Raw genomic sequence first — 23,024 nt, 5'->3', positions numbered from 1 at the left:
GGGTTCAGATTACCATTTTGTGGGATGATGAAGTGTAACAACCAGCATAAGTCCACATGAGAAGGCAGGCTTCTCTGCCATTACCGTCTTTGGCTATGGCCTCACAAACTGCCCAGAACCTTGAAAAATTACTCTAAGGTGGTACCTGGTGCATTAAAATGTGATGCCAAAGGGACTAAGCATCAGTATATGAGTTGGGAATGAGACCAGGTATGGAGGAGGATTTCTGAAAGCAGTCAACCAACTCCTGCTCCTTTTTGTGGATCAAAAAAATTGAAAAAATGTTATTTTGCTTGGTAGACTTTTTTATTTATTTTTAAAATATTTTTTTGGTGATGTTTTTTCCCCTTGGTGAAGCCTCAGAAGCATCACCCCCAGACCTAAAGCACAGAAAGTCACAGTTGTTTGCCTTCTGTGCTGTTTCATGTTCAGAAAGTTTCACAGGAGTTCATTGTGTCAGGTCTTCCAGTGTCTGAAAAGATGCAGAGAGTGTGTGTTTGTGTGTCTGTGTCGACCACCGGGGAGAGATAAGTCACTGCTTGAACTTGCGCCAGACATATCGCGCTAAATGCACATAGTATGTGGCTGTTCGGGAGAAATTCATTTCAGTTTGAAAGAAGGAGAATGTTGTCTTCAGGATGGACAACCGACATTCACAGCATCACAGAAACAAAAAAAATAGTATGCATCTAGCATGCTGTCAGTGGGTGTATTTTTTGTGGGCAGAGGGTCAGAATTTATCCAGAATCTCCAGCTCTGGAGGAATAAAGGGAGTCTGTGGCGATAATGCTCCAGCTCGTCAGATGCTCAGAGATGATCCAAGGCAGGGACATCATATCCTGGCTAAGCCTCCAGTAAACCACCCCCTCCCTTTCCCCCAGCTTGCTGAGAGGAGCCAGAGGAAAGACATGGAACAGGGAATTATCTTGTAGACTTGATTGAACACACCCTATGTTTCAGCGTATCTGCAGTCCAGAGTAAATTGTTGTTTATCATGCTGCAGCAGAACCTCTGCTGATTAATCTGTAGGACCAAAGGAAAGGCGGGAAGGAGGTTGGGGTTAATTTTTTCTTTTTTGTTACCCATAATTTTACAGTTTCAGCTCGATATCCTCGCTGAAAATTGTTCTTAAGATTTGAGTTGATAAAAATGTTAATGCAGTCATGTGAGCTTAAACAGCACCAGCTTCTCCAGCTACATTCATGCTATAATAGCTTGTTGCTGGGTGTTGTTTAACCTGAAATGACCTGCAGACACTGTTTGGAGAGGAAAAAAATATTTAGGTTGCAAACGTGACTAGAATTATTCACTAAATAATAAATAATTTATGTAGGATTACAACACAATTAAACACAATATTTCTTTCGCTAACTAAACATGGCTTTGGGTTGTTATGAGTTAAAGGTGGATTTCTTAAGTCTTCATCCTTCTGGTTTATAGAAGGTGCAAAGCTGTAAATTAGCTGCCAATAAGCTTTGCAAGTAAACACCACACTGGCTTCTATACAGCACCCTTTGGACTTAATAATACTACTAACAATAATGTAGGTTTATTACGTGCTTGGCGAAGCTGTCAGGGATTTATAGATCTTTATGACTTTAACATGCAGCTGCACTGAATACAAACATGACTTCAGGGCCCGACCTGAACATGGGTTTGTCTGTTTTTTAGTGAATAAGTCACGCAATGTAATGCCAGACAGTATTATAGGAATCCATCTCTGGCAGGTTTTCAAGCATGTTTTCCAGCAGTTTAGTCATTGACAGGTTTTCCACTTCTGTTTAGTCTTGGGAGTCAAGTCTTAACTCCTGTACGCTATTGACTTCAACAAAGACTGTTAGGAGTGCATTTAGTATTCAGCATAATTAGTCATTAAACATTTACCAGCGTTGTTTTAACTCTCGCATGTATCATTTTTTTTCTTTGAAGTATTTCATTGGAAAAATTAAAGAATCATTTAGAAATGCTAATTAGGTTTTTCTCACGTTTGTTTACTCTGACTCCCATACGCAATTGTTTTTTTTCCCTTCCTGCCTTTTTTTATTTATTTAAAAGAGTTATTAGAAACAGAAAAAAAATATATTTTAATGGTCCATTTTAATTGGTCTCCAGGGAAATGGTTAGTATGCCAACCCACCCTGAAGTTAAAAGGCTACCTCATGCCATGATTGATAGATAGATAGATAGATAGATAGATAGATAGATAGATAGATAGATAGATAGATAGATAGGAGTGTTCTTGGCACATTAGGGTTTCAAGGCTGAATGTTATGTTTCTCACACTGTGTCTTTTGTGGCACCTCGCCTTGGTCAACTCTAGCAAACTCTAGCAAAAGAGAAAGGATTTGATTATTTTGTCAACCTTTTCCATTGCCTTGATCTTAACTGGGGTGAAAGCACACAAAACAGAAAGGATGAAGTGTCCATGGGTACTTCTTGCTATTGTGTGCAAAAAATTTGCCAGTCTCAAAAGATACAATAAACAGGGAGGTTAAGTTCAATGGCATAGCTTCCATTCAGCTTCAGTTTTTATTAGTTGCAGTCAGGCCTTCACTTGCATCTGAGCACCTCTGTTAAATGTCACTGTTGTATTGGTACATCTTCGAATCATTTTTTGGGTTATTACAAAAGACACGGGGAATCTATTTAGCGGGCGAGCATTGACATTGGAATTCAGCTGAGGACAATGTTGTGCTCTATTGACGGTCTGCTACAACAGCAATACAAAAAAATGATTTGGTGGAGATTGCCCACGTATGCTCATTTCATTACGTTCATTTCCTTTTCGAATGGCAACAAATACAAGAGCTGCGGATGTTAGCAGTTCAATGCAGTAAAAATGGCTATTGACAGTCCTTAAGTTTACTCTGCAGCAATGCTTCATTGTCCTGCCCTTGTCCTGGAAATAGTTACTCTGAGGCTCTATTCAGTGCAAGTGAAGGGTTTTTTTTGTCTGTATCAATGCACGAGAGTCATTGTTTCAATTATATCCATGTAATTACATCTATAAATTATAATGCGTGTGTGTGTTGGGTTGAAGCATGTGTGCTGAAATTCCTCATTATGTGAGTGGAAAACTATTAAAAGAAAAAGATGGGAAGGCTGAAATCATGTGTCCATGTAATCAGCCCGGTGACAGGCCTGCAGCTGTGATCTCTAACAGTGACAGTAGCAGTCAGATAGGATGCTCTGTTACTGACCAGAGAGGCAATTAGTCATTCCAGTACAGAGCTGGAAAGGTGCGACTGTAAAGCATGTGGTACTGGGAGTTCAGCGGAGCAGATTTCACCACCGTGCAGACACAGGCATCAGTTGCAAATCCTCTTTATTCCCCCATAAATCCCCACGGCTGTGCTCATCCTGTCAGGACGCCTGTGTGGGCATGTCAGCACTCCCCGACCGAGCCGTGAGCAGAGCTGTGCTGGCTGTATGGACACCAGCCACATTACAGACATAATCAAATTCTACTTAATTCAAGTGAGGCCACAAAGGCTGCTTTAATAATACTGCCTGTCATTTGGAGGCTTTTTTCCTGCTCCTAGCACAGTCGAGTATTATATATATACTGAACATGTATGCCGGAAGGAATCACAATCTTGATCCTGGATGTGCTGGAGCAGTGAGTGACAAAGGCATCATCACGGCAATGTGGACGAATGATAGTAATATTACAGTAACACTTTATGAGGTAAATCTGCTCCTGCTCCTGTCAGAGATCAGGGTCAGACACAGATCAGCATTTCTGGAGAGGAAACCTTTGTACTGTTTATTTAACGTTGCTATTCTACAATGTTCTGCTTACTCAGTCTTTCATGTGAGCGACATACAACCTTACAGGATCACAAATGAGGTGTGTCCGTAATTTGTGACATGCATACAGGATTCATTGTTGGCAGGTTAAGTGCTGGCTGCAAGTAGGAAAAGAAGGTTTCCTAGTAATCACAAGGTAGCGCTTTCCACCTGCCTGCATGTCAAAACATCTTTAAGTAAACACTAAACTTGATTGGCTCCTGATATTTGGTACATGTGTGTTTGCATTAGTTAATAAAATGTGTATGAACTTTTTGGTTTCTTTTAATCAAGGTTGAATTATTCTGAAGCATTCAGCAGCTTGCTGGAATCATTTTTTTCAGTTTATTTCATTTGGAGATCTGCTCTGCAGGTGTTAAGCCATGAATTTAATTCACAAAAGGCCCTTTTGTAAAAGGTAGTAATGTTATTACACTTGCATTAGACTATTGTGTGAGAATGTGGTTTTTTAATCTTTTTACAGGGATCTTTAGTCAGGAAGCTCCTCATCAAGTGATGATGAGCCAAAAAATTTAACTTTTGTATAAGTGTGTCATTTTTAAATGGGTTAATCCAGCAATTCACTGTCTGGCACTTATCTATCCACAGGTGGCATTTGTTAAATTGCTGTTAAAGTCTCAAAAAATCTTGAATTCACCTTTTGTGAACCCAAAAGAAGCCTTTTGGTTCCTTTCATCTGACTTAGACATGGCCACCAAATGTATGTAGCAAAGTAGCAAAGGCTGTTTATTGTCAGAAGCTGCTGGCATCACAGAGATAAGCACAAGGTGTCCTTTGGCACTGGTTCTTATAGGAAGGCTGGAGGTGTGTTGGTGGCTTTAGTCACAATTGTCTCAGCCAGGAGATTTTTCAAAGTCACTCACTGCATTTAGGGATGTCTGTGCTTTGTTTTCAGTCAGCGATTAGCTTCAGTTTTAACCCTTTTTTTGATGATGTTCAGGCACCACAGCTAACCTGTGGTTTGAAGTAAATATCATCCAATGTTAGCCCAGCACTAAAAGAAATAACACTTCAAAATATGCTTCATGGCAAGGGGTCAAGCGCTCATGAATCGACACCAAAAGATACCTAGTATCTCTTTGACAAAATGGAAAAATTTGGTTTCCTCGGAGTGAAAACTGTGTGGTTTATTCTGACTTTTAGCCTCTGATTTGATTCCTTAAAAAACTTCCGAAAACACTGCAAAAAAAGCAAAAAGTAGCATCTTACCAGCAGACCTACCCTGCCTGATAATAGAGAAGAATTCTGAAGACAGAGTAGTGCTTCTCACAGGTACTGACCTTTCTGTTAGGAATTACCGTAAAATGCACTTCAGACATTTGTGTTGCACAGCATTATTTTGCTACTGTTTGATTATCTCCTTGCAAAAAGCTGCAGGCTTCATTATCTATTGTATGTATACTAAACTTAAGACCATGCTTTTGCAGAACATCCTCTGCAGTAAGCACAGAGAGATAAAAATAAAAACTAGTGTTGAGTAGTGTACTTAATGCAGGCAACATGAAATGCAACCAACCATAACAGCTGATACTGTAGGTATTATAGGATTTTTGGTTTCTCTCTGACATTTTTGTGATAGGTCTCGGTGCTTACTCTGGGCGAATTTTTCTACCTGTTAAATAAAAGTCTCCCTCGGTGTGCAGAGGCGGCTGAGACCCTGCATGTTTCCTGGTGGATGTGTCAAACGGAAGACAGCGGGGAGCAAGGTGAGGGCAGCAAGGTGTGGGGTGGGGAGTGAGCGAGGGAGGGGAGAGGAGACAGGACGGTTCGCAGGCCATTTAGTGGGTGCATGTTCATTAGCATGGAGCATGGGCTGTTCCCTCTCCTCGGGGAATGAGCCGCGCTATCTGACATCCTCGATACAGTAAACAAACTGCGCCTTGCACATCCCTGCTTCGCACACCCCAACGCACAGCAACGGCTTGCTCTGTGAAGACGAGTCCATTTTAAGGGAGCGCTCAACTGAAACACAACTTTTCTCATTAATTAGTTTCATTGTAGCTCCGCTGCTAAGATGTCCCGGTGCTAAGTGAACGCAGCTTAAATAAGGTGTTGTTTTTTAGGCCGAGATCTGCCCGCATCGCTCGTCTTAGACCCTTCGACTCGACTTATTACGCCCTCGCAGCTTTAAGAAATTCTGAACTCTCCGCTCGTCTTTTATCAAAATCATTCAAGTTCAGAGCATGACTAGTGAGATTGATGGAAAATTGAGCTGCTCCCTCATGCAGCAAAGAACAGTGGAGCCATTCCCTCACCCGCCACTCCTCCATCAGTCCAAATGTGCACAGATATAGACTATTGATAAATGCCTCTGAACTATTCTGAGACTAGAAATTTAAAGGCTTCAAATTTTGCCATGTTCTTCTGTGGTGCACGGATAAATCTGGCTAAGTGCTAGACAGTGATACTCTCTGACACCTGAGGCAGCCACGTATTTCTCTGCATGGGGACACCGGGCGCCAATTTATCTCCAGACTTGTGTCTATTTCTGATGATTGAGCTCTATAACTTCCAGAAATGGCCTCTTAAATCAGACTGTATTTTACAGTGTGTGAACCCTCGCTGAAATTGCAGACAGTGTCTACTGTTTCATGGTGAAATAACTGTCTTAAAACATTTTTCAACATCGCTCTCTCAAGGGGCAGCTACATCAGCTATCGAAGCGCTAGAAATATCCACGTAACGAGCTTGGTTCAACAGTGTAACACCACAAATGTATGCTTAGACAGAAGTGTGACTTTTCTAAACCTGCTCAGAAAATAGATTAGATATTTTTATTAATTAAACGACTGTTTTAAAGTCCCGAGCCAGCCCTAGTTTCTTTATATTTTATTTTCAATGAGCCAGATTTTCTAGTAATTTTATTAAAGTCTTGAGCGATCGTTCTCCAGACTTTCTGATGGTCTCACTCACCAAACTTAAGAGATGAATCACTGTTGTGTCTACATACAACAGACAACTTAGTTTCTAGCAGCCTGTCACAAAAATGCATAATTTGTTCCCATTTCTTAGTTAAATCTATGAAAAATGCAAAGATAGCACAGTATGACAGGATCAACAGTATATGACAGTGTTTGTGCACCAGTGATTCCTAATGAGACTTGGCATATCTCAGCGTGGTGTGCGCTGTGTCCTTAAAAACCTGGACAAACAGAGGGCAACAGAAGGAGTGGCGGGCCTAAACTCCCTACAGCAGATAAATAGTAAGTCGTGTCCTTAAGAAACAGAAAAAAATCCAGCAAAAACCTCACACAGGACCTGATACGTGCATCTGGCCCTTTTGGACACAGGGAGAAAGGTTAATGTCTTATACAGGCTAAGCTTACTCTTGAAGCCACTGAGGTGTTCGTTGGCGAGGGTGATGCGATGTCTCTGGTATGAATTAACTTATTAAACTTGATACAGTCCAATAACTTCAGCCGTACTCATCTTGTCCTTTAGATTCTTTAATTCCACGATTAACATAGCAGCGCAGGGGTTACAAACTATTTGCCTGCTTCTGATCAAAAACACATCTGCCACTAATTACGGTCACTCAAAAAGTGACCTCTAGCGGCATACATAAGGTATCAATCCAAAATTGGCTCCTACAGGTCTTATGGAGTGATGAATCCAACAGTTGACATTTTTGGTTGAAATCATGGTCAATATTTATGGAGGAAGTCAAGTGAGAGGTGCAACAGTGAGTCTGCAGCCAGCCCTGTCATGGTTTGGAGCATTTCAGCCAGAGGTATTGAGATATTCCTAAAACTGATGGAATTATGAATGCAGAAAAATATAGTCAGATTTTAATCCACCTGGAAAGTATCTGATTGACAACAGCTTCATTTTTCACACTGCCAATGTAGTAAAAGCATACTGGAATAGAAACACACAGTTGCACACTATCAATCACAGATTAGCCTCCCCGGAGTCTGGACCTCAACATCATTGAAGCAGTGTGGGATTAGAACAAAAAGTCAGCTAACATCCAAAGAAGAGCTTTGAATGTCATTCAAGAACCTGGAGATCTATTCCTGAGACTACTTAGAGAAATTAAAACAAAGTTAAGAATAAAGCTGTTGATACCAAATATTGACTTTCAAGCTTGTAGTAACAGTACAGAAACTATATTTCTGTCTTATGTTCGGTATTTGGATTTTTGTTTGCATGTTTCAGTAACTGCTGCACCTATTTCATGCTATCCTAGCAAAATATAAAGAAATAAAGGGTGAGCTGAGACTTTTGCGAGATTCTTATTCACTCATTCTTTATCTATGCTGCCCTCATGTCTGTACATGTTACATTCAGGAGCGAGTTAACTTTAGTTAGCACAAAGAACAAGTTGCCGCAGAACTCAGAGAAGTAGCCTGGCACATAGTCCCTGTAAATTCACAGTACTTGAATTTGGTTAATTAGTGGAATTTTATTACCGTAGGCCACAGTAGCCCACCCCCAGCCCCTCATTTACAGGCTTTATGCTAAGTTACACTAACAGGCTGCAGCCTGTAGCTTGTTATTTACCATGCAGTCACAACAGTGATATTGATTTTCTCATCTAACTGTTGGCGAGAAAGCCCATCTGCCTATTCCCCCAAAATGTTAAACGTCAGTGTTAAATGTAATACGTGAATGGGTTTGAATTTGAATTAACAGGTGCTTAATTTTAAGCGGTTTTATAAAACAACCGCATTATAATGCCGCAGATACAGCCTGGAAGGATATTGGTGAGGAAAAATGAAACATTGCTCTGAGTAAAAAGCATCAGTTTGGTTATTAGCAGGCTGAATCAAACTAAACTGAAATGATTTATAGCTTATTTTAAGGATTTAAGCAACATATTGTGAACAGTTTACCTTCCTCTCTGGACCAGCTTGTGCTGCTTTATCATCTATTTTTCATTGGCAAATAACATAAGCTTACTTTTTTTTCCTCAGCAGCTTTTTCAAGAGTTTCCACTCTGTGGTTAGGTCATGCTAAAATGCTCTGAGACAAAACAAACCAATTTCGTTTATTTTGGCAGCCTAATGATATAATAGCCACAGCTTCCAGTGCTGTCCACGTCTCTGTGAAGGTATTAGTTTTGTTGCTGCCTGAGAGGGTTTGCTGATCATGAAATTATTTACGGTTATTGTCCTCTTTTTAGACTCCAGAGCCGGGGAGGGGGCACCGCAGAAAATTGACCACGCTGTCATCGGTGGAGTGGTTGCTGTGGTGATGTTTGCCATCCTCTGCGCGCTCATTGTTCTTGGTCGATACTTTGCCAGACACAAAGGTAAAGCACCGGCAGGGCAATCATACTTGATCATGAACACATCTTAAGCGTTCAAGTGGGTTTTTTTGTTGCTTTTTCTTTGTTGCCGATGGAGTACAATGGGACTGAAGTGAACAAGAGAGTGACGAGGCGGCATGCAGCTAATTTGCGTGCGCTCTTTTGCAGGAACTTACTTCACGCATGAAGCCAAAGGGGCGGACGACGCAGCCGATGCGGATACGGCCATCATCAACGCGGAGGGGGGACACAACAACACAGACGAGAAGAAGGAGTATTATATTTAAACTGGACAGGCCAGGAGAGACGGGTGGGGATGCTGGTGGTTGTGATAGTGGTTGTGGTGGTGCTGTAGGAGCATTGTGTCTAACTCTGATTGGTTGAAGATGACTTAAAGGCAGGGAGGGCAATATTTAAAGAGAAGGAGAAGAAAGAAAAAGGCGGGAAAAGTTGGACTGACGTGGTGGCCAAGTGGTAAGAAGAAGAGGTGTTGCTGAGTGTCCTATTCGACCCTTCCTGGACAGCTGGGGCCTATTCTGTACAGTTCAGTTATTTTACAGACAATTTTGTGCCTTGTTCTCTTTCTTTTGTTTGTTTCGTTGTTTTCCCCTCACACGCCGGTTGAATTGGATTCGTTTTTTTGTCTTTTATCATGTACTCCACTTGATCTTTTGTTGCATTTGGCTTCGTCTATGTGTGCCGCAGCTAGCTTTGAGCTCATGTACCCAGATACAGCGTGATGAGCCTGCTCCTCAGTGCTTTTTTCTTTTTTTCTTTTTTTGGAGCAATCTACAGAGTTCATTAACTGGAATACGGTGTCAACACATTTCTCCCCGCTGGGTCAAAGTCCAACAGTGCCTGCAAGTTCATCAGAGGCCCCCCCTCCTCCCCACATTCCCTCGTACAGGCAGGTCTGATTGGGTTTCAAGTATTACAGCGCAGATTTCCCTCAGCCCCTTTGAGGTCAGGTTCACTGTGTTGATTACTTATATAACAGTCGTGAGTAATTTTGCTCATCATAGAATGTATTTGTACATGAAGGTGATGTAAAAGTGGCGGTACGTACCATTTCGCACCAAACCACACAGTACAACCAATCTTTTGTGGTTTCTGATGATTAGTCGCTAAGAGGCTTTTGCCCAACTCCACCTACGATATCTCGGCAGCTGTAATGTGCCATGATATACAGTTCTAAGTTCTATATAGCCCTTTCTGTCATTTCTGATTGGGATACATAAATAATGAATCTATAATAGAGAGAGAATAACTCTACACAATGCCTTTTGCTAAGCTTCAGATAAGCTTGATGTCTCTATGATAAATAGAAAACTACAGCCAACAGCCAGCTAGCTTGAGACTTGGCTACCTTGAGCTTCACTGCAGCTTGTAAGTGTAGCTGATTCTACCCCTCTTCAGTAGTTATTGACCCAAAAGACTCTGTTTGCAGGTGTTATTATGGGTCAAACTTTACATTCACACATACACGCCTTACACAAAATAGGTCCTGCTACACTGATCGTAACATTTTATTTAATGGTATTCATTAGCTGTTGGTATACCCTGCCATGTGTCTGTTCGCTTTTGTTTTAAATATGACATTTGTCACCTTTTCATACCACCCACGTAGTCTACCTTGGACCAAATCTAATAATTATAGTGCGCTTATACAGTATACAGCAAGTATAGCTTGTGTAAAGCATAGAGCTTTGCAGTGAGCTTCTCGCTAAATAACTGACTTTATTTGATGGCACACTATATTGGCCAGTTAACTGGGAGATGTTAAAAGGCCTTGAGTTATTGATTTTCCAAGGTTTTACCCTTTTATTTGCCGTATCTAAGGGAAGAAAGAATGTTAGGCCTTCAGTGTTTCCTGCCCATGTAAAATATCCTGGCACGTCTCTGTCAATACAGCACGTGAACAAAAAATTCACAGCTTATTTTTATTTTTTTTTGCCCTTACCCATACACAAGTATTGCTGCAAATATGAATGAGTTATATTTTCTTGCTGTGTTTTTAGACATTTCACCTTTGATAACTTGCGAGGGCTCTTGGCCATACAAGTTATCAAAGATTTGCAGATAGCTTTAGACTTGGGGGAAAGATAATTTTCTTACTGTCATCCTGCAGCCACAAACCTTCACAGATGAAGTGTCTGCTGTTAGAAATTTCTCTCTTTTTGTTCGACAACACAAATCGGCAGTGTGCACACGGCGCGCGCTTCATCTCTGACTAGAAGAGGAAAATCCGTTTGGTAATTAGCGAGTGATTTCAGTGTATTGCCTAAAATAATGGAGGAAAAAAAAATCTGTAAATGTATTATGAAAAAGGATAACCACTGCCTTAAACCCACCTCTTGATACTTATCATTATAAAGGAAAAGACTGAAGGACTTAATTTAGTGCCTTCTCCTTTGATTTTGAGGCATATGGTTAGTATCATACAGTATCCTCATGTACACTCTTACAGTATACCTTGTATATATCCGTCCTTTTTAACTTACAGGGCCAATACTCATCCCAGTCGTCTGTCCGCGCACCATAGAGCGGCATCACAATTACAACCTGCAGCATAAAAAAGCTGGAATGAGTTTAAAGCTGGAAAAGAAAAAAAGTATTGGCAGCTTCCACTGACTAGAATGTTGTATTCCAGGATATAGTACTTGTCTTAATTAATGACCACAAAAAAAGTGTTATTATCTCAGCTTCACTTCATTTATTATTTATTTGGATATTTTCAAGGACAAGGCTCTGTAGTACTGTATTATCAGAGAGGAATACTGTACTTAAAGCTATAATAAGCTACAATAAAAGTAACTTTTCTGGATTGTAGTTACAGTGTCATGGGAACAGTTATGTGCATGACCTTTTTGTTTTCTGGGATTTGATATTTATCTTAAATGGTGATTGCTGCTTTTAATGGGGCAACGTTAAAAGATCGCCGGAAGCATCGTTCTAATTCCGTTTTTGATTTTGTTATTTTGAAATACTTGATATTGAGTATGTTTGTTTTCACTCTCTCAGGTTCATGAGTGTTAATAGTTGTGTTTTTTTGCATCTCAGGTAGAATGCAAATTTATGGCCCCAAGTATATACTGTAGTACCACAGCTATTCGAAAAAGTAAAGAAACCACAGGATGTACATGTTTTTCTCAGTTGTACAAGTTTATGTGTTCTTAATATGGTGCACTGTTACAGTAAACGTTAATTATTTTGCATAGACCTAGTTCACAAAGAAAGAAAAACTAGATTTGTTAAGCAGACAAAAATGATGTACAGTCAGTGTCAACAAAATCACGATGATGTTCATGAAACCTCTTCTTCTTCTTCCTCCTCCACTGTAACATTTTGCTCATGCAGTATCGGTTATTTAGTAATTATAGGATGTGACCACAGACAGTCAATCAAGCATCTGTTTGCATTCATAGATGAAGATGGTGTATTTACTGTGACATGAAGTTTTATCAACGATCTGTAACGTCTTGGATATTTGGATGAACTTTATGTTTAAAGCCTGGGGCGGCGGCGTGGGGAAGGGTCGGGAGCAGGGTGGGTGGGTCGCTTGTTTTATAACCCCACAATGGTTGTTTATGTTGTTGAATCTTAAATTTCTCTCTATTCCCAGGTGGCATATTTTCTTTTGTGTAGTGAAGAGGATGTTTCTCATATGGCCATGCATATTTTGTATTGGTTCACGCCAACATTTTTACAAAAGGAAAAAAAAAATCAGAAGAGTACTTGTCTTAATAAAAAGATATCAATGTTTAAAGTGGTGTGCCGCTGTGACTTGATCAAAAAACATGGTTTCACTTTGTAGTCTTGTCCTGCTCGGAGACGGCGCTGAATTTATTAACTCGTATCTGTTGTCAAATTCACTCTGCCTGTTTACCATGCTGAATACATTAGCTGGATTGAACCTGCCTGCCTCATCCTGCGCTGCTGATACTCGTCAAACTCACAAAGGAAGAAAGGTCTCGCGTCGAGGCAAAAATACTGCACAGATGTAGATTCGTCGTGGGTGAGCAGCAGCAGTGGCAGCAATCTGATCTCCCATCAGTGACTGACACGCGTGGCACAGATAGAGGCGAGAAGTGTTTTAAATGACACGATGACTGACATCGACAGGCTTGGGGGCCCCTGTTAAGGGTTCCAGCTGAGCATGTGGATGTTAGTGATTTTGACAAATTGATAGGCATTTTGAGGAACAAGACCTTATTCATAACCATAAGCTATTTCTGTCATCATAATTCTGTCAGTGCCACCATTTCCCATTACTTTAAGTGATCCATCCCAGGTAAAGGTCAATAACATTATTCAAATTTTAATGGGAATAGTTTAACCTTACAAACCAGCCACTTTTCTCCCTTACTCATACAATCACTGCAATATAATGCTTCTCTCAAAGAACATTAGCCGTGTATTGATTTTTTTCTGTGTGAAATATAGCAGATTATGGGATTTTCTCCATATTTATTCTCGAGGTTAAGCCGTCTAAATTAAAGGCAGGTAGGGCGGCTTGCTGGTTGTCTTGGTGATGTTTCAGTTAGATGCTACTAATCCCATTTAAATGTTCAATTTTAATTTGGAATGACATGTTTAAGTGTAATTAGCACAATGGGGAAATTGAGAGTGAACGAATGTCTAAGCATGGCTTGTTTAGTTGGGTAATTGATTGATTGAGATTGATGGCATGTAGCACTTGGCATGGATGAGGTATAATTAAATGATGTGGGATTAAATAGTGGGTGAACAAAGGCAAATGCAACAGGCTGCACACTTGTCTCCCTGTAAATCACTCCTGTTTAGCACAAATACTTTGACTTTTTTTTGTCAGATTATTAGCAGGAGGACAAATCTAATCAGAACGGAAACCTTTCAATTGCATTTGTTTAATTCCTTATAAAGAGCTCAATATCTGTTTTATACTGCTGTACCATTTCTTCAGGTGACTCAGGCCATATATATATCTATATATAGATATATAGATATATATACTGTGGGCTGTATCAACCCTTTACATTCTGCAGGAAATTTGTTAGAACATCACAATTTTTCATCATGTTAAGATAAAATCATCACTATTAAATAATGCTGTCAAACAGTAGCGAATTCCCATGAGTCAATGCCCTTTGTACTAATTTCCTTAAAGGTTATGCAAACAGCATAGAAGGAAAATGTGGAATTTATGCAAGAGTCCGTATGTGCAATTATGTAGAGCAGGAGTAATTTTAAGCCCTTTAGAAGGAGACATGTTCTGATTTTAAACAGTTTTAGTGGATATTGTTATACTACTTGTTTTTTCATTTTCATTTTGGTCAATGGATAAACCATTTATTCATCATGCTAAATATTTCAGCTAATATTTTAGCTAATTGACGGCGCATTATCTCTTATCTTTTTCAGCCATTTACTGTATTAACAACTATCAACATAGCATTTAATGCAGTGTTTGGTCTACTGTGACTCATTTGTTTCCCCTCACTATGAAACACAACAAGCAGTGACTCAATATGTGAATATTTTATAGTCTTTCGATCAGAATTAACTTTTTTTTTCCTTTTCTTTTTTCTTTTAACTCAAATTAGCTGCAGAACTGTGGGTGATTTGGTGAATATAGCTGCAGAAGCTGGTGCTAAAGTATCTGGTTATAATGTAAATGGAAACACAAAATAAAAGATTAAAAAGTAATAAAGTGAGAAATGCAGGAATAATAAATAACCGGGGGAAAACATGTTTGAGGTGTGACTTAAAGAACGTGACTGACTTCACCACCTTGTCTTAACCATATACTGGATAGGTATTATACACCCCACTCCTCCCACTGAGGCAAATCCTGCCATTGTCATGTTGCAGACAGACATTCATGGTGTTCTTTGGCACCTGTGCCTTTGTACACCAGTGGCACCAATGCTGGGTGATGAGAGGTAATTGTACTCTTTTAAGAAGCAACAAAGTCTACATTATAGGGTCAAGACAGGAGAGTGCAATTCAAGGTTTTTATACTATGCTTTGCTTTTCTTCCACCTGCTGATTCCTTTTCTGCTCACTTCCTTTTCATTTGTTGGTAAAACGAAAACACAATCATTTGATTAGCTTTTTAAAACACACCCCATCCAAAACATGTGCTAAATTTATACTTACCCATTGTGTTTAAATGTGATGCCCAGGGGGTCTTTTACAAACTGCATATAACAAGCTGGGAGGGAGGGCCTGTTTAGTTATAGCCATATACCTTGTGTGTCACAGCACAGATGCCAAAGGGCACCTTGGTATTTGACGCTCTGTCAAAGAAAGCAGCCTGGTAATCCTTACACTTGTAATTTCGCCCGCTGGTGTATTTTTCCTGTTCTCCACAAACCGCAAGTGACTTTTTATCCAAGACCGTTTTAAATTTGTTGATTTTAATCATATAAAAGTACCCTAAAGTCACATTTTAACATTGTAACATTAAAGTAAATAATAACTCACATTGCAATATAAGAGCCTGTATTTATTCTAACGTTTTATACTTTCAGTTGCAGCATATATTTCAGATTTATGCACTGTTGTTGTGGTGACTGTCACTATGGGTAGTGTTGCTATAATAATAAGAAGAAAAAGACTGAGGAATATTTTATTTATCCCAAATGTCAGGTAATTACTATGTTACAGCAGACAGAACATAAAAGCAAGGTAGCTCAGAACAAACACCGCGGGAGGAGCTCAGTTAAAAGAAAACACAAAAAAACTGACGAGCTCAATGAGCTCAGATTCTAAATGGCATATAATAAGGAGCTTTAATTTAAAATTCATGCAGATATTGCAGTATAAGTAAAGATCTTCTGTATCTGTTCTTGTGGAAGCAGAGCTCAAACAGAGACAGTATTCAGCAGCAAATCCACTGCGTGCTTCAGAGGGTCATCAGAATCCATTAAATATCCACATCCATTCACCACAGCCACAGTCACGTTGACGACCTCTACGTCAGCTGATGGAGGAATACGAACAGTGTGTCTATTCAAACCGGATTCAAACAGCAACAGCGATGACGAATTCCGCTCTTTGAGATGTATGGATGCTTTCCAGCAGCCATCAGTTCAATGTTCAGGCTAGAGAAATGTTCCTTCACAGCTACTGCAAACCCTCCACATTTCTACTTGCTTGCTGTTTTTCAGTGATCATAATAAGCACTGGAATTGCGCCAAACAAGAGGCGACTGTATTCTTAAGACATCAATATGCGATTTAGTGTTTTCTGCTTTGTATAGAAGAGCAACGTTTTGCTTTTTAAGATAAGTAACATTGTAAAAGTTGCAGGAGAAAGCAGTGTGCAGGAGCCAAAATGCACAAAGTTACTCCACTGTATGCCAAATAGGTTGGTAGAGCAAAAATAAATAAATAAATCAGCTGACTTCTACTGAAAATCTCTAATGTATATAACTTTTTTATGTTTTGGGGGAAATGCCAAGTCATACTCCATGAAACAGATGAGCTGGCTGTTTGAAACAATGGTGAAGGACAAGCACCTGAAGCCTGTGATAACCACAACACAATTATCTCCGACTGCTACAGTATGACCCAGAGAAATCTGCATTAATTAAAGCACACACAACCAGCCTGTTAATCCCGTATGAAAGTGTCAGAGAGAAGAGACTTGTGTTTGTGAGGTGATTAACTCCGAACCGGAAAGATGCTGCGAACAGCACTATAGGCTCTAATGTCAGCGATGTTGCTGCTTGATGTTTAATGCCCTGATACTTAATCAGAGATTGATGTTTACCAGAGGGAGGAAATGTGCTGGATGTTGATGTTGAAGTTTTAGGTGTTATTAATGAGAAAAAGCCATGAAAAAAAGGGCCTTTCTTACCCTTCGCTCCCCCTCCCCCAAAAAGGTTAAGTGTTTCAGACAGGAAATCTGTAATTATCTGCTGAGCCTAAGCTTCAAGCAGCATCCTGTGAAGTTCCCTCAACCAAATCTCAAGGTGACTCCTCTCTGCAGAGGCACCAAGTTTTCTTTTGCTAAATTTACATTGATGTTCCGCTTCATAGCCACCACCCTGATACAATAAGCAAGGCAAACATTTCCCAATCTACTGCTCTTATCTTTTATTCTGCTATGTCTGCATGTAATCTTTCTATCATATTTAGTATTGTTGATGCATAATTAATTTTCATTTAAAGCAAATTCTTAATTTCTGATTATCTTTTAGAGATAGTCGGGTAAAAGAAATACCATTGTTGCCCTACAAAATTTATTTAGTCATCCAGCTCCTTTCATATACACTGCAATGCCTCTATGGATGTTTTTTTTTTATGCTTACGTTTTTGTGTGTGCGTTTCTGTTGTCAGCTTATGAAAGCGTTCTATTTTTGTGGGACAGCCTGCTACAGCCTAAAAAAAATGTCTGTACAAAGCCTTGAAGTCAGTCACATGGAGCTGGTGAGTTGCTGCAGGAACATTGCCACCTCAATTATTTATCACTGAGTCTATTTTTTCACTTATTAAATTAATTAGTTAGGTAATTAAAAGTTACATGTTTTAATTAAATTGGCATTGAATTCTAACACAGGGCCCCTACCTGAAAGAAAGGCATCGTGGGATGGAGTTCGTCAGCTTGAATGAGCTTGAGCTTAAATTCATTCCCATTTGGGAAGATGTGGATAAGTTTAAAAAAAAAAAAAGAATTATCTGTTTCATGCTCTGTAACCATTTCAGTCACGGTCTTTGTGAACAGCATTTGGAGATAGTAGCACAGTGCATTGTCTTACAAATGCTAAGAGCAATGAGTGAAGCTGAAGAAAAAGGGTTTAAAGTTTGAAAGATTTCGCAGAAAACTTCATGCCATAGATGTTCTGGTTGTGGACTTTAAAGGGGGGAGAACAGCATCCGTTATTTCAACTGTTACATACATAAATACATGTGTTAAAGGCAGCTTATTCAAAAGAAATCACTTTTAACAAGAGCTAGAGGGTACCCCTTACCTAGGGGCAAGCTCAAGGGCTGAAAAATGAATGCCAAAACCTGCAGTTCCTCTAATAGCCATTTGACGCTGGCTCTAAAAGCAGTTAATTTCTATAGTTTATAGCCTGGTTTTGGCTTCTGTTAATAGATGTGCCTTTATAATAACTCTAATTGGGGTGATGTTTTTTTTAAAATCAGAATTAATCAATTAAAATACATAGGAGCAGCTTTTGGAAGCTACCATGTCCATCCATCTCTAGAGATGGACATAAGCCTATTGTATGCATGTGGATAGAGACCATCCACGTACACCAAAGGCAGAGAAGAGAACTCCTAGTTGTTTCTGTGCACCTTCACACTCAAGATATAAAGGATCATTGCTGTGTTTTCTCATCTGAGTAAGTTTCCCCTTCACCAAAGAAACAAAAATATGATGGAAAGAGACACTATGACATCTAGATAAAACATCTCCTAAGCCTCATCTCCTAAACTGAAGTCAGGGGTCCAACATCCAAAAGTGTGCATGAACATGCTTAATGGCCCAATTACTTACTGTCAATAGATTAGCCATGCGACCTTCCCATGACAGCTGACAACAAGCTGGCTAAAAAGCAGTGGGTTATAAGCTTGAGTGTCCTAAAAGTCCCAAAAAAATTATCTCTAATAAACAGCTTGATTAAATCTTCAAACCATATGAGAGTTTATTCACTAAGTGTCCAAGTCCAACAATGTAAGTAATTGACTAATGCTAACCGCAGCTAACACAAGCTAACAGCCGCTAAAAAAACAGCCACACTTGCCAACAGAAAAGTTCAAGATATCGTCAACTCACCTCAGTATTGCTGTCATTGGAAAGAAGTGAACTTAACTGACTCACTGCCTCCTGTCATAAAGATTAAATGGCCTGCATTTGTATAGCGCTTTTCTAGTCCATAGGACCCCAAAGCGCTTTACACTACATTCAGTCATTCACACACAGGCGATAGCAAGCTACATTGTAGCCACAGCTGCCCTGGGGCGCACTGACAGAGGCGAGGCTGCGGGACACAGGCGTCACCGGGCCCTCTGACCACCACCAGTAGGCAAACATGGGGTTAGTATCTTGCCCGTGCAGCCTGGGATCGAACCACCGACCTTCTGATTAATGGCTGACCTGCTCTGCCACCTGAGCTACAGCCACCCCCAACAAAATAGACTTGTTAGCTGAGGTAAACAGCAGACTGACTGCTGACCCTCACTACAGCTGAACAGCAGCAGTTGTTGGTTCCTTAGTGAGCTTTTTTAATGGGATATCTGACTAATACTACAATAATACTACTCTGTGCTGTATGATCATTCCAGAAGTTTGTGCTCAAGTTTTAGTGAGTAAACCTATGGGATTTTAGCAATCTTTTTGTAGCACTAATTGTGTGTGTGTGTCTGTGTGATGCACTCTACTTTATGGATATGTAACAAACCTTGATATAGTTAGCCATGTCTGAAATAAAAACAATGTCACATGGCTCCAAAAAAAGCCAACATGTCAGTAGCCAAAAATCTAATAGTTATGTTTCAAAATGTAAATCCAAGCCCAGTAGTTCATGTCATGGTGGAATTGAATTCAGGACCTTCTTGCTGTGTGGCAACAGTGCTAACCACCGTGCCACCGTGCTGCCCAATATCCCCAAGTCTAACATTGTATTTTATAGAAAGGCAAAATTGGCATTTAAATAAAAAAATGATTTTTTTAATGTGTGTCAGTTAGAAGGATTAATATTTTCTTTGCTCCATGATCGCGAAGACCAAATAGCTAAAATGTTTTATATATATATATATATATATATATATATATATATATATATATATATATATATATATATATATATATATATATATATATATATATATATTCCCTAGAATTAGAGTTAGAGTTAGTGTTGGGTCCTCACGAATGATGATGACGGTTATGTTTGTGCACTTTTGTCCTTATATTAATAATTGTCATTTAGCATGGCAAGTTTATAAACAAGCTGAGCTATGGTTGAAGATTTAGCCACTGCCTTAATTGTTTAGTACAGCAAACTCGCTAACTAAAATAATTCATTATCAGAAGTGAAAAGTAAAGAAACACAAAGGCGGGCAGCTCTACATAAAGGGTTTGAAGTTTGAGGTGCTTAGTGATACTGCACAACTGGTGTCTGAACTGCAAAACCTTCCTTTTAATCATCGTTAGGCTCGCTGCAGCTAATCATCACAAAACAAACAACAACAAATCATTTAGATGTGCATCTAAAATTTTCATGGATCTGCAAACTAATTGTATTTTTTTCCTACAGCCCCATTTGAATAAAGAACCTCCCATTAAATGAGATATTTATTAAATAATCCAAAATATACAGTTTAAGGTGGTTTACTCCCAATGAAATCAAGAGAATTCCACTAGAGACCAACTGTTTTTAGGTGGTTGGCTTAAAGAGTACTCCATGATGATTTAAGATAAGCTGCTGTCTTATTTTTGTGGTCTAACAAACTGTTATGTGGATCCCCCCCCACTCCACCCAAAAGTCACATGCTTTTGTGGTATCTTTTCTACTTTAGCGAGGTAAGATGTCAGCAACAGTAGTTATTCTGGCTTGGCAGCGCAGATTAAAAGTGAGTGGATAAAAAGGTTCACAGACAAATACAGAGAAATGTTTGGAATTTGTTTCCTTTGTTCAGCTGTGCAAAGGATTTAGCTTTCGGTTGGTGAAACATTGCTGAGAAGAGCTGTTTATATAGTTGGTCTGTGCGGTCATCGCTACACGTCTACGCTGAGAACTATGTTGACACAACAGTTGAGATCGCACACATACTGTGTGACAAACTACCACAAGATGAAGGAAGCCATCATCTAAGGCATAATTCTTGTGCTATCACTGGGTATTCATTTTAAGACATGAAAGCCTGAGCTTGAGATGTCTCGGCACCCAGCGTTAGTGCACTCTTACCAAGTCATTGTGATGTGAACAAAGAAAATGGAGCTAGTGAAACAAGAAAAATGTGTACAGGAAAGAACAAAAGAGACAAGTTAATGGAAACAAGATGGAACACTTTTTTTTTCTTCACTTAATTAGTGTTTTGAGGAATAGTAGCAGCACAACGAACAATGCGTTTTTTTCGAGAGTTTTATTTTAAACCTTGAGTAATTATAGCAAACGTGAACACACTCCAGTTACATAGATAATTACCTGTAAACACATCATTAAGTCCTTTATATCTCCAGTCAGGGTAGTTTGCCACTTCCTGCACCACATGTAATAACAGCATTTTGTTGTTTGGGGTAATTTTCTACATTTCTGAGTTAAGGCGCTCTATGTCTCAATTATTTACCTTTAATTAATTGCAAAAAATATTTTATATTAAGGCTTTGTGAACTGTGTGCCAACCTTTAATGTAGGAATAAGGTTTTGAAAACAAGGTCTCCACATATTGAATGTGATATCATGTAAGTTATGTGGGAAAAATAAACAGCAGAGGGAGGCATAATGTAGTTAGTTTACTTTTAACCATATTACATGTTACGTAAGAATTTCGCTGGTTGCTGGAACCTGAAAAACAAAACCCTTTGCCTGCCCCGCCTCAAAGCCTATTTGATTTGGTCCACTTTAAGAAAGGGCATGTCAGAAAGATAAATTATACCCAAGCATGCTTTGTTTCTTAATGTAGAAATTAAATTCAGCTTTTAAATGTATAAATTAAATGGTTATGAAATTGCAGGAGGTGGAGCCCGGAGCACTGCAGGCTCCTGTTTCTGCTTTGCTAAATGACTGCATGGATGGAATTACTCTTGTGCACAGCTATAGATTTTTTTTCTACGAGGTCTTCATCATGCATGTCATGATATATATCTGACTTACAGTCACCGACCAACCATAACTTACCAGAAGTGAGGTATGTCCACCTGTGGCAGTGGAACAATAACAGTAACCATGCAACTAAGCGTGAGCATGCTTTGCTGGATTTTTATCTGATGGTTACACTGAATGCTCCTTGATCCAGATGGTGGCCTTTATTTTTCTTCTTTTCTGATGAATAAAACCTTTTCCTCAGCAGCGCAGAACCTGTTGACTTATTTGTCTTTTGTCCCCATTTCCTCATTAGTGACGCCTTATGAGTTTAAAATCTGTTGAATTCAAAATCATCGAACTGTAATCACTAGTGCACAGATATGCTCCATAATAATAGATATATCGCTTACAGATAAACGCCCCAAGTGGATTCACATGGCTAAAGCTTACTCAACTAGTGGTTACCTTTTGAACCAGCCGTACTGCCTTGGATAATTACGTTCTGTTTCTCAGGCTATTATTCATCAGTTAAAGGTCAAGAGCATTGTTTGCAACACAAACTGCGCCTTGCATTGTATGGGCCAGCACGCAGTCTTCCAGTTGCTTAGTCGCTTTTGATATGCATGTGAATGTCAAATTAGAGAACTAAGCCCTAACAGGCAGCCATTACTGCAAGTGAGGAGCCTTTGTGTAAACCTGAGGTCTAATCACTTATTCAATCACTAAGCATTGTCCCTGCTCCCCTCCACCCTGCCACCACTACTCCGTCTAAAAAGCGTCTGATTTTCATTTTCTAAAACCATGGATACACTTGAATAAAATATATATTTCTGCCCAAAGCCAGGGCCTAATTGGTTATCTGAAGTACTAACAAGGTTCTCTTGGCTGCTTTAATTAAACGCGAATCCATTGTCATGTTAACTAGTTAATTAAGTGAGACGAAGATGATCTCTAAGAACTTTCTCTTATCAGATGAGATACTCTGGGTTTTGCTAACAAGTATACAAAATGTTCAGTACACTGGTGATTATGGAAGCGTCTCCCAATCAGCGAGATGCTGAAAACACAACAGAAACCCAAAGTCGGATCTGCGACGCTCATCTCCAAACTGTCGCCAAGAAGGACAAGGTGGCACCGAGCCAGAATGGCAGAACGCGGATCAGATGTTCCTCTGTTGCACGAACAAGGGAAAGCACCCGAAACTGATGTTTTAGCTTAGAG

The 23,024-nt window shown here is 39.5% G+C and overlaps 1 protein-coding gene across 2 annotated transcripts in view; it reads left to right on the top strand.

Annotated features, from left to right (window-relative positions):
• Positions 1-12,165, top strand: part of cadm1b (cell adhesion molecule 1b) — a 185,518-nt gene extending 173,353 nt beyond the window's left edge. For both annotated transcript variants that reach the window (XM_085371763.1, XM_085371761.1), the window contains 2 exons: positions 8,936-9,064; positions 9,230-12,165. In XM_085371763.1, the coding sequence (XP_085227889.1) occupies positions 8,936-9,064; positions 9,230-9,348 (248 nt within the window). In that variant the 3' untranslated portion in view covers positions 9,349-12,165. The remainder of the gene's footprint in view (positions 1-8,935; positions 9,065-9,229) is intronic.
• Positions 12,166-23,024: the final 10,859 nt, after the last annotated feature.

The sequence above is a fragment of the Diplotaxodon limnothrissa genome, linkage group LG14 (assembly GCF_057381915.1).
Source record: "Diplotaxodon limnothrissa isolate DT_005_m linkage group LG14, D_limnothrissa_male_GT1.1, whole genome shotgun sequence".
Classification (NCBI taxonomy): Eukaryota; Metazoa; Chordata; class Actinopteri; order Cichliformes; family Cichlidae; genus Diplotaxodon; species Diplotaxodon limnothrissa.
The sequence above is the reverse complement of the archived record's forward strand: the minus strand, read 5'-3'. Positions and strand labels throughout refer to the sequence as shown.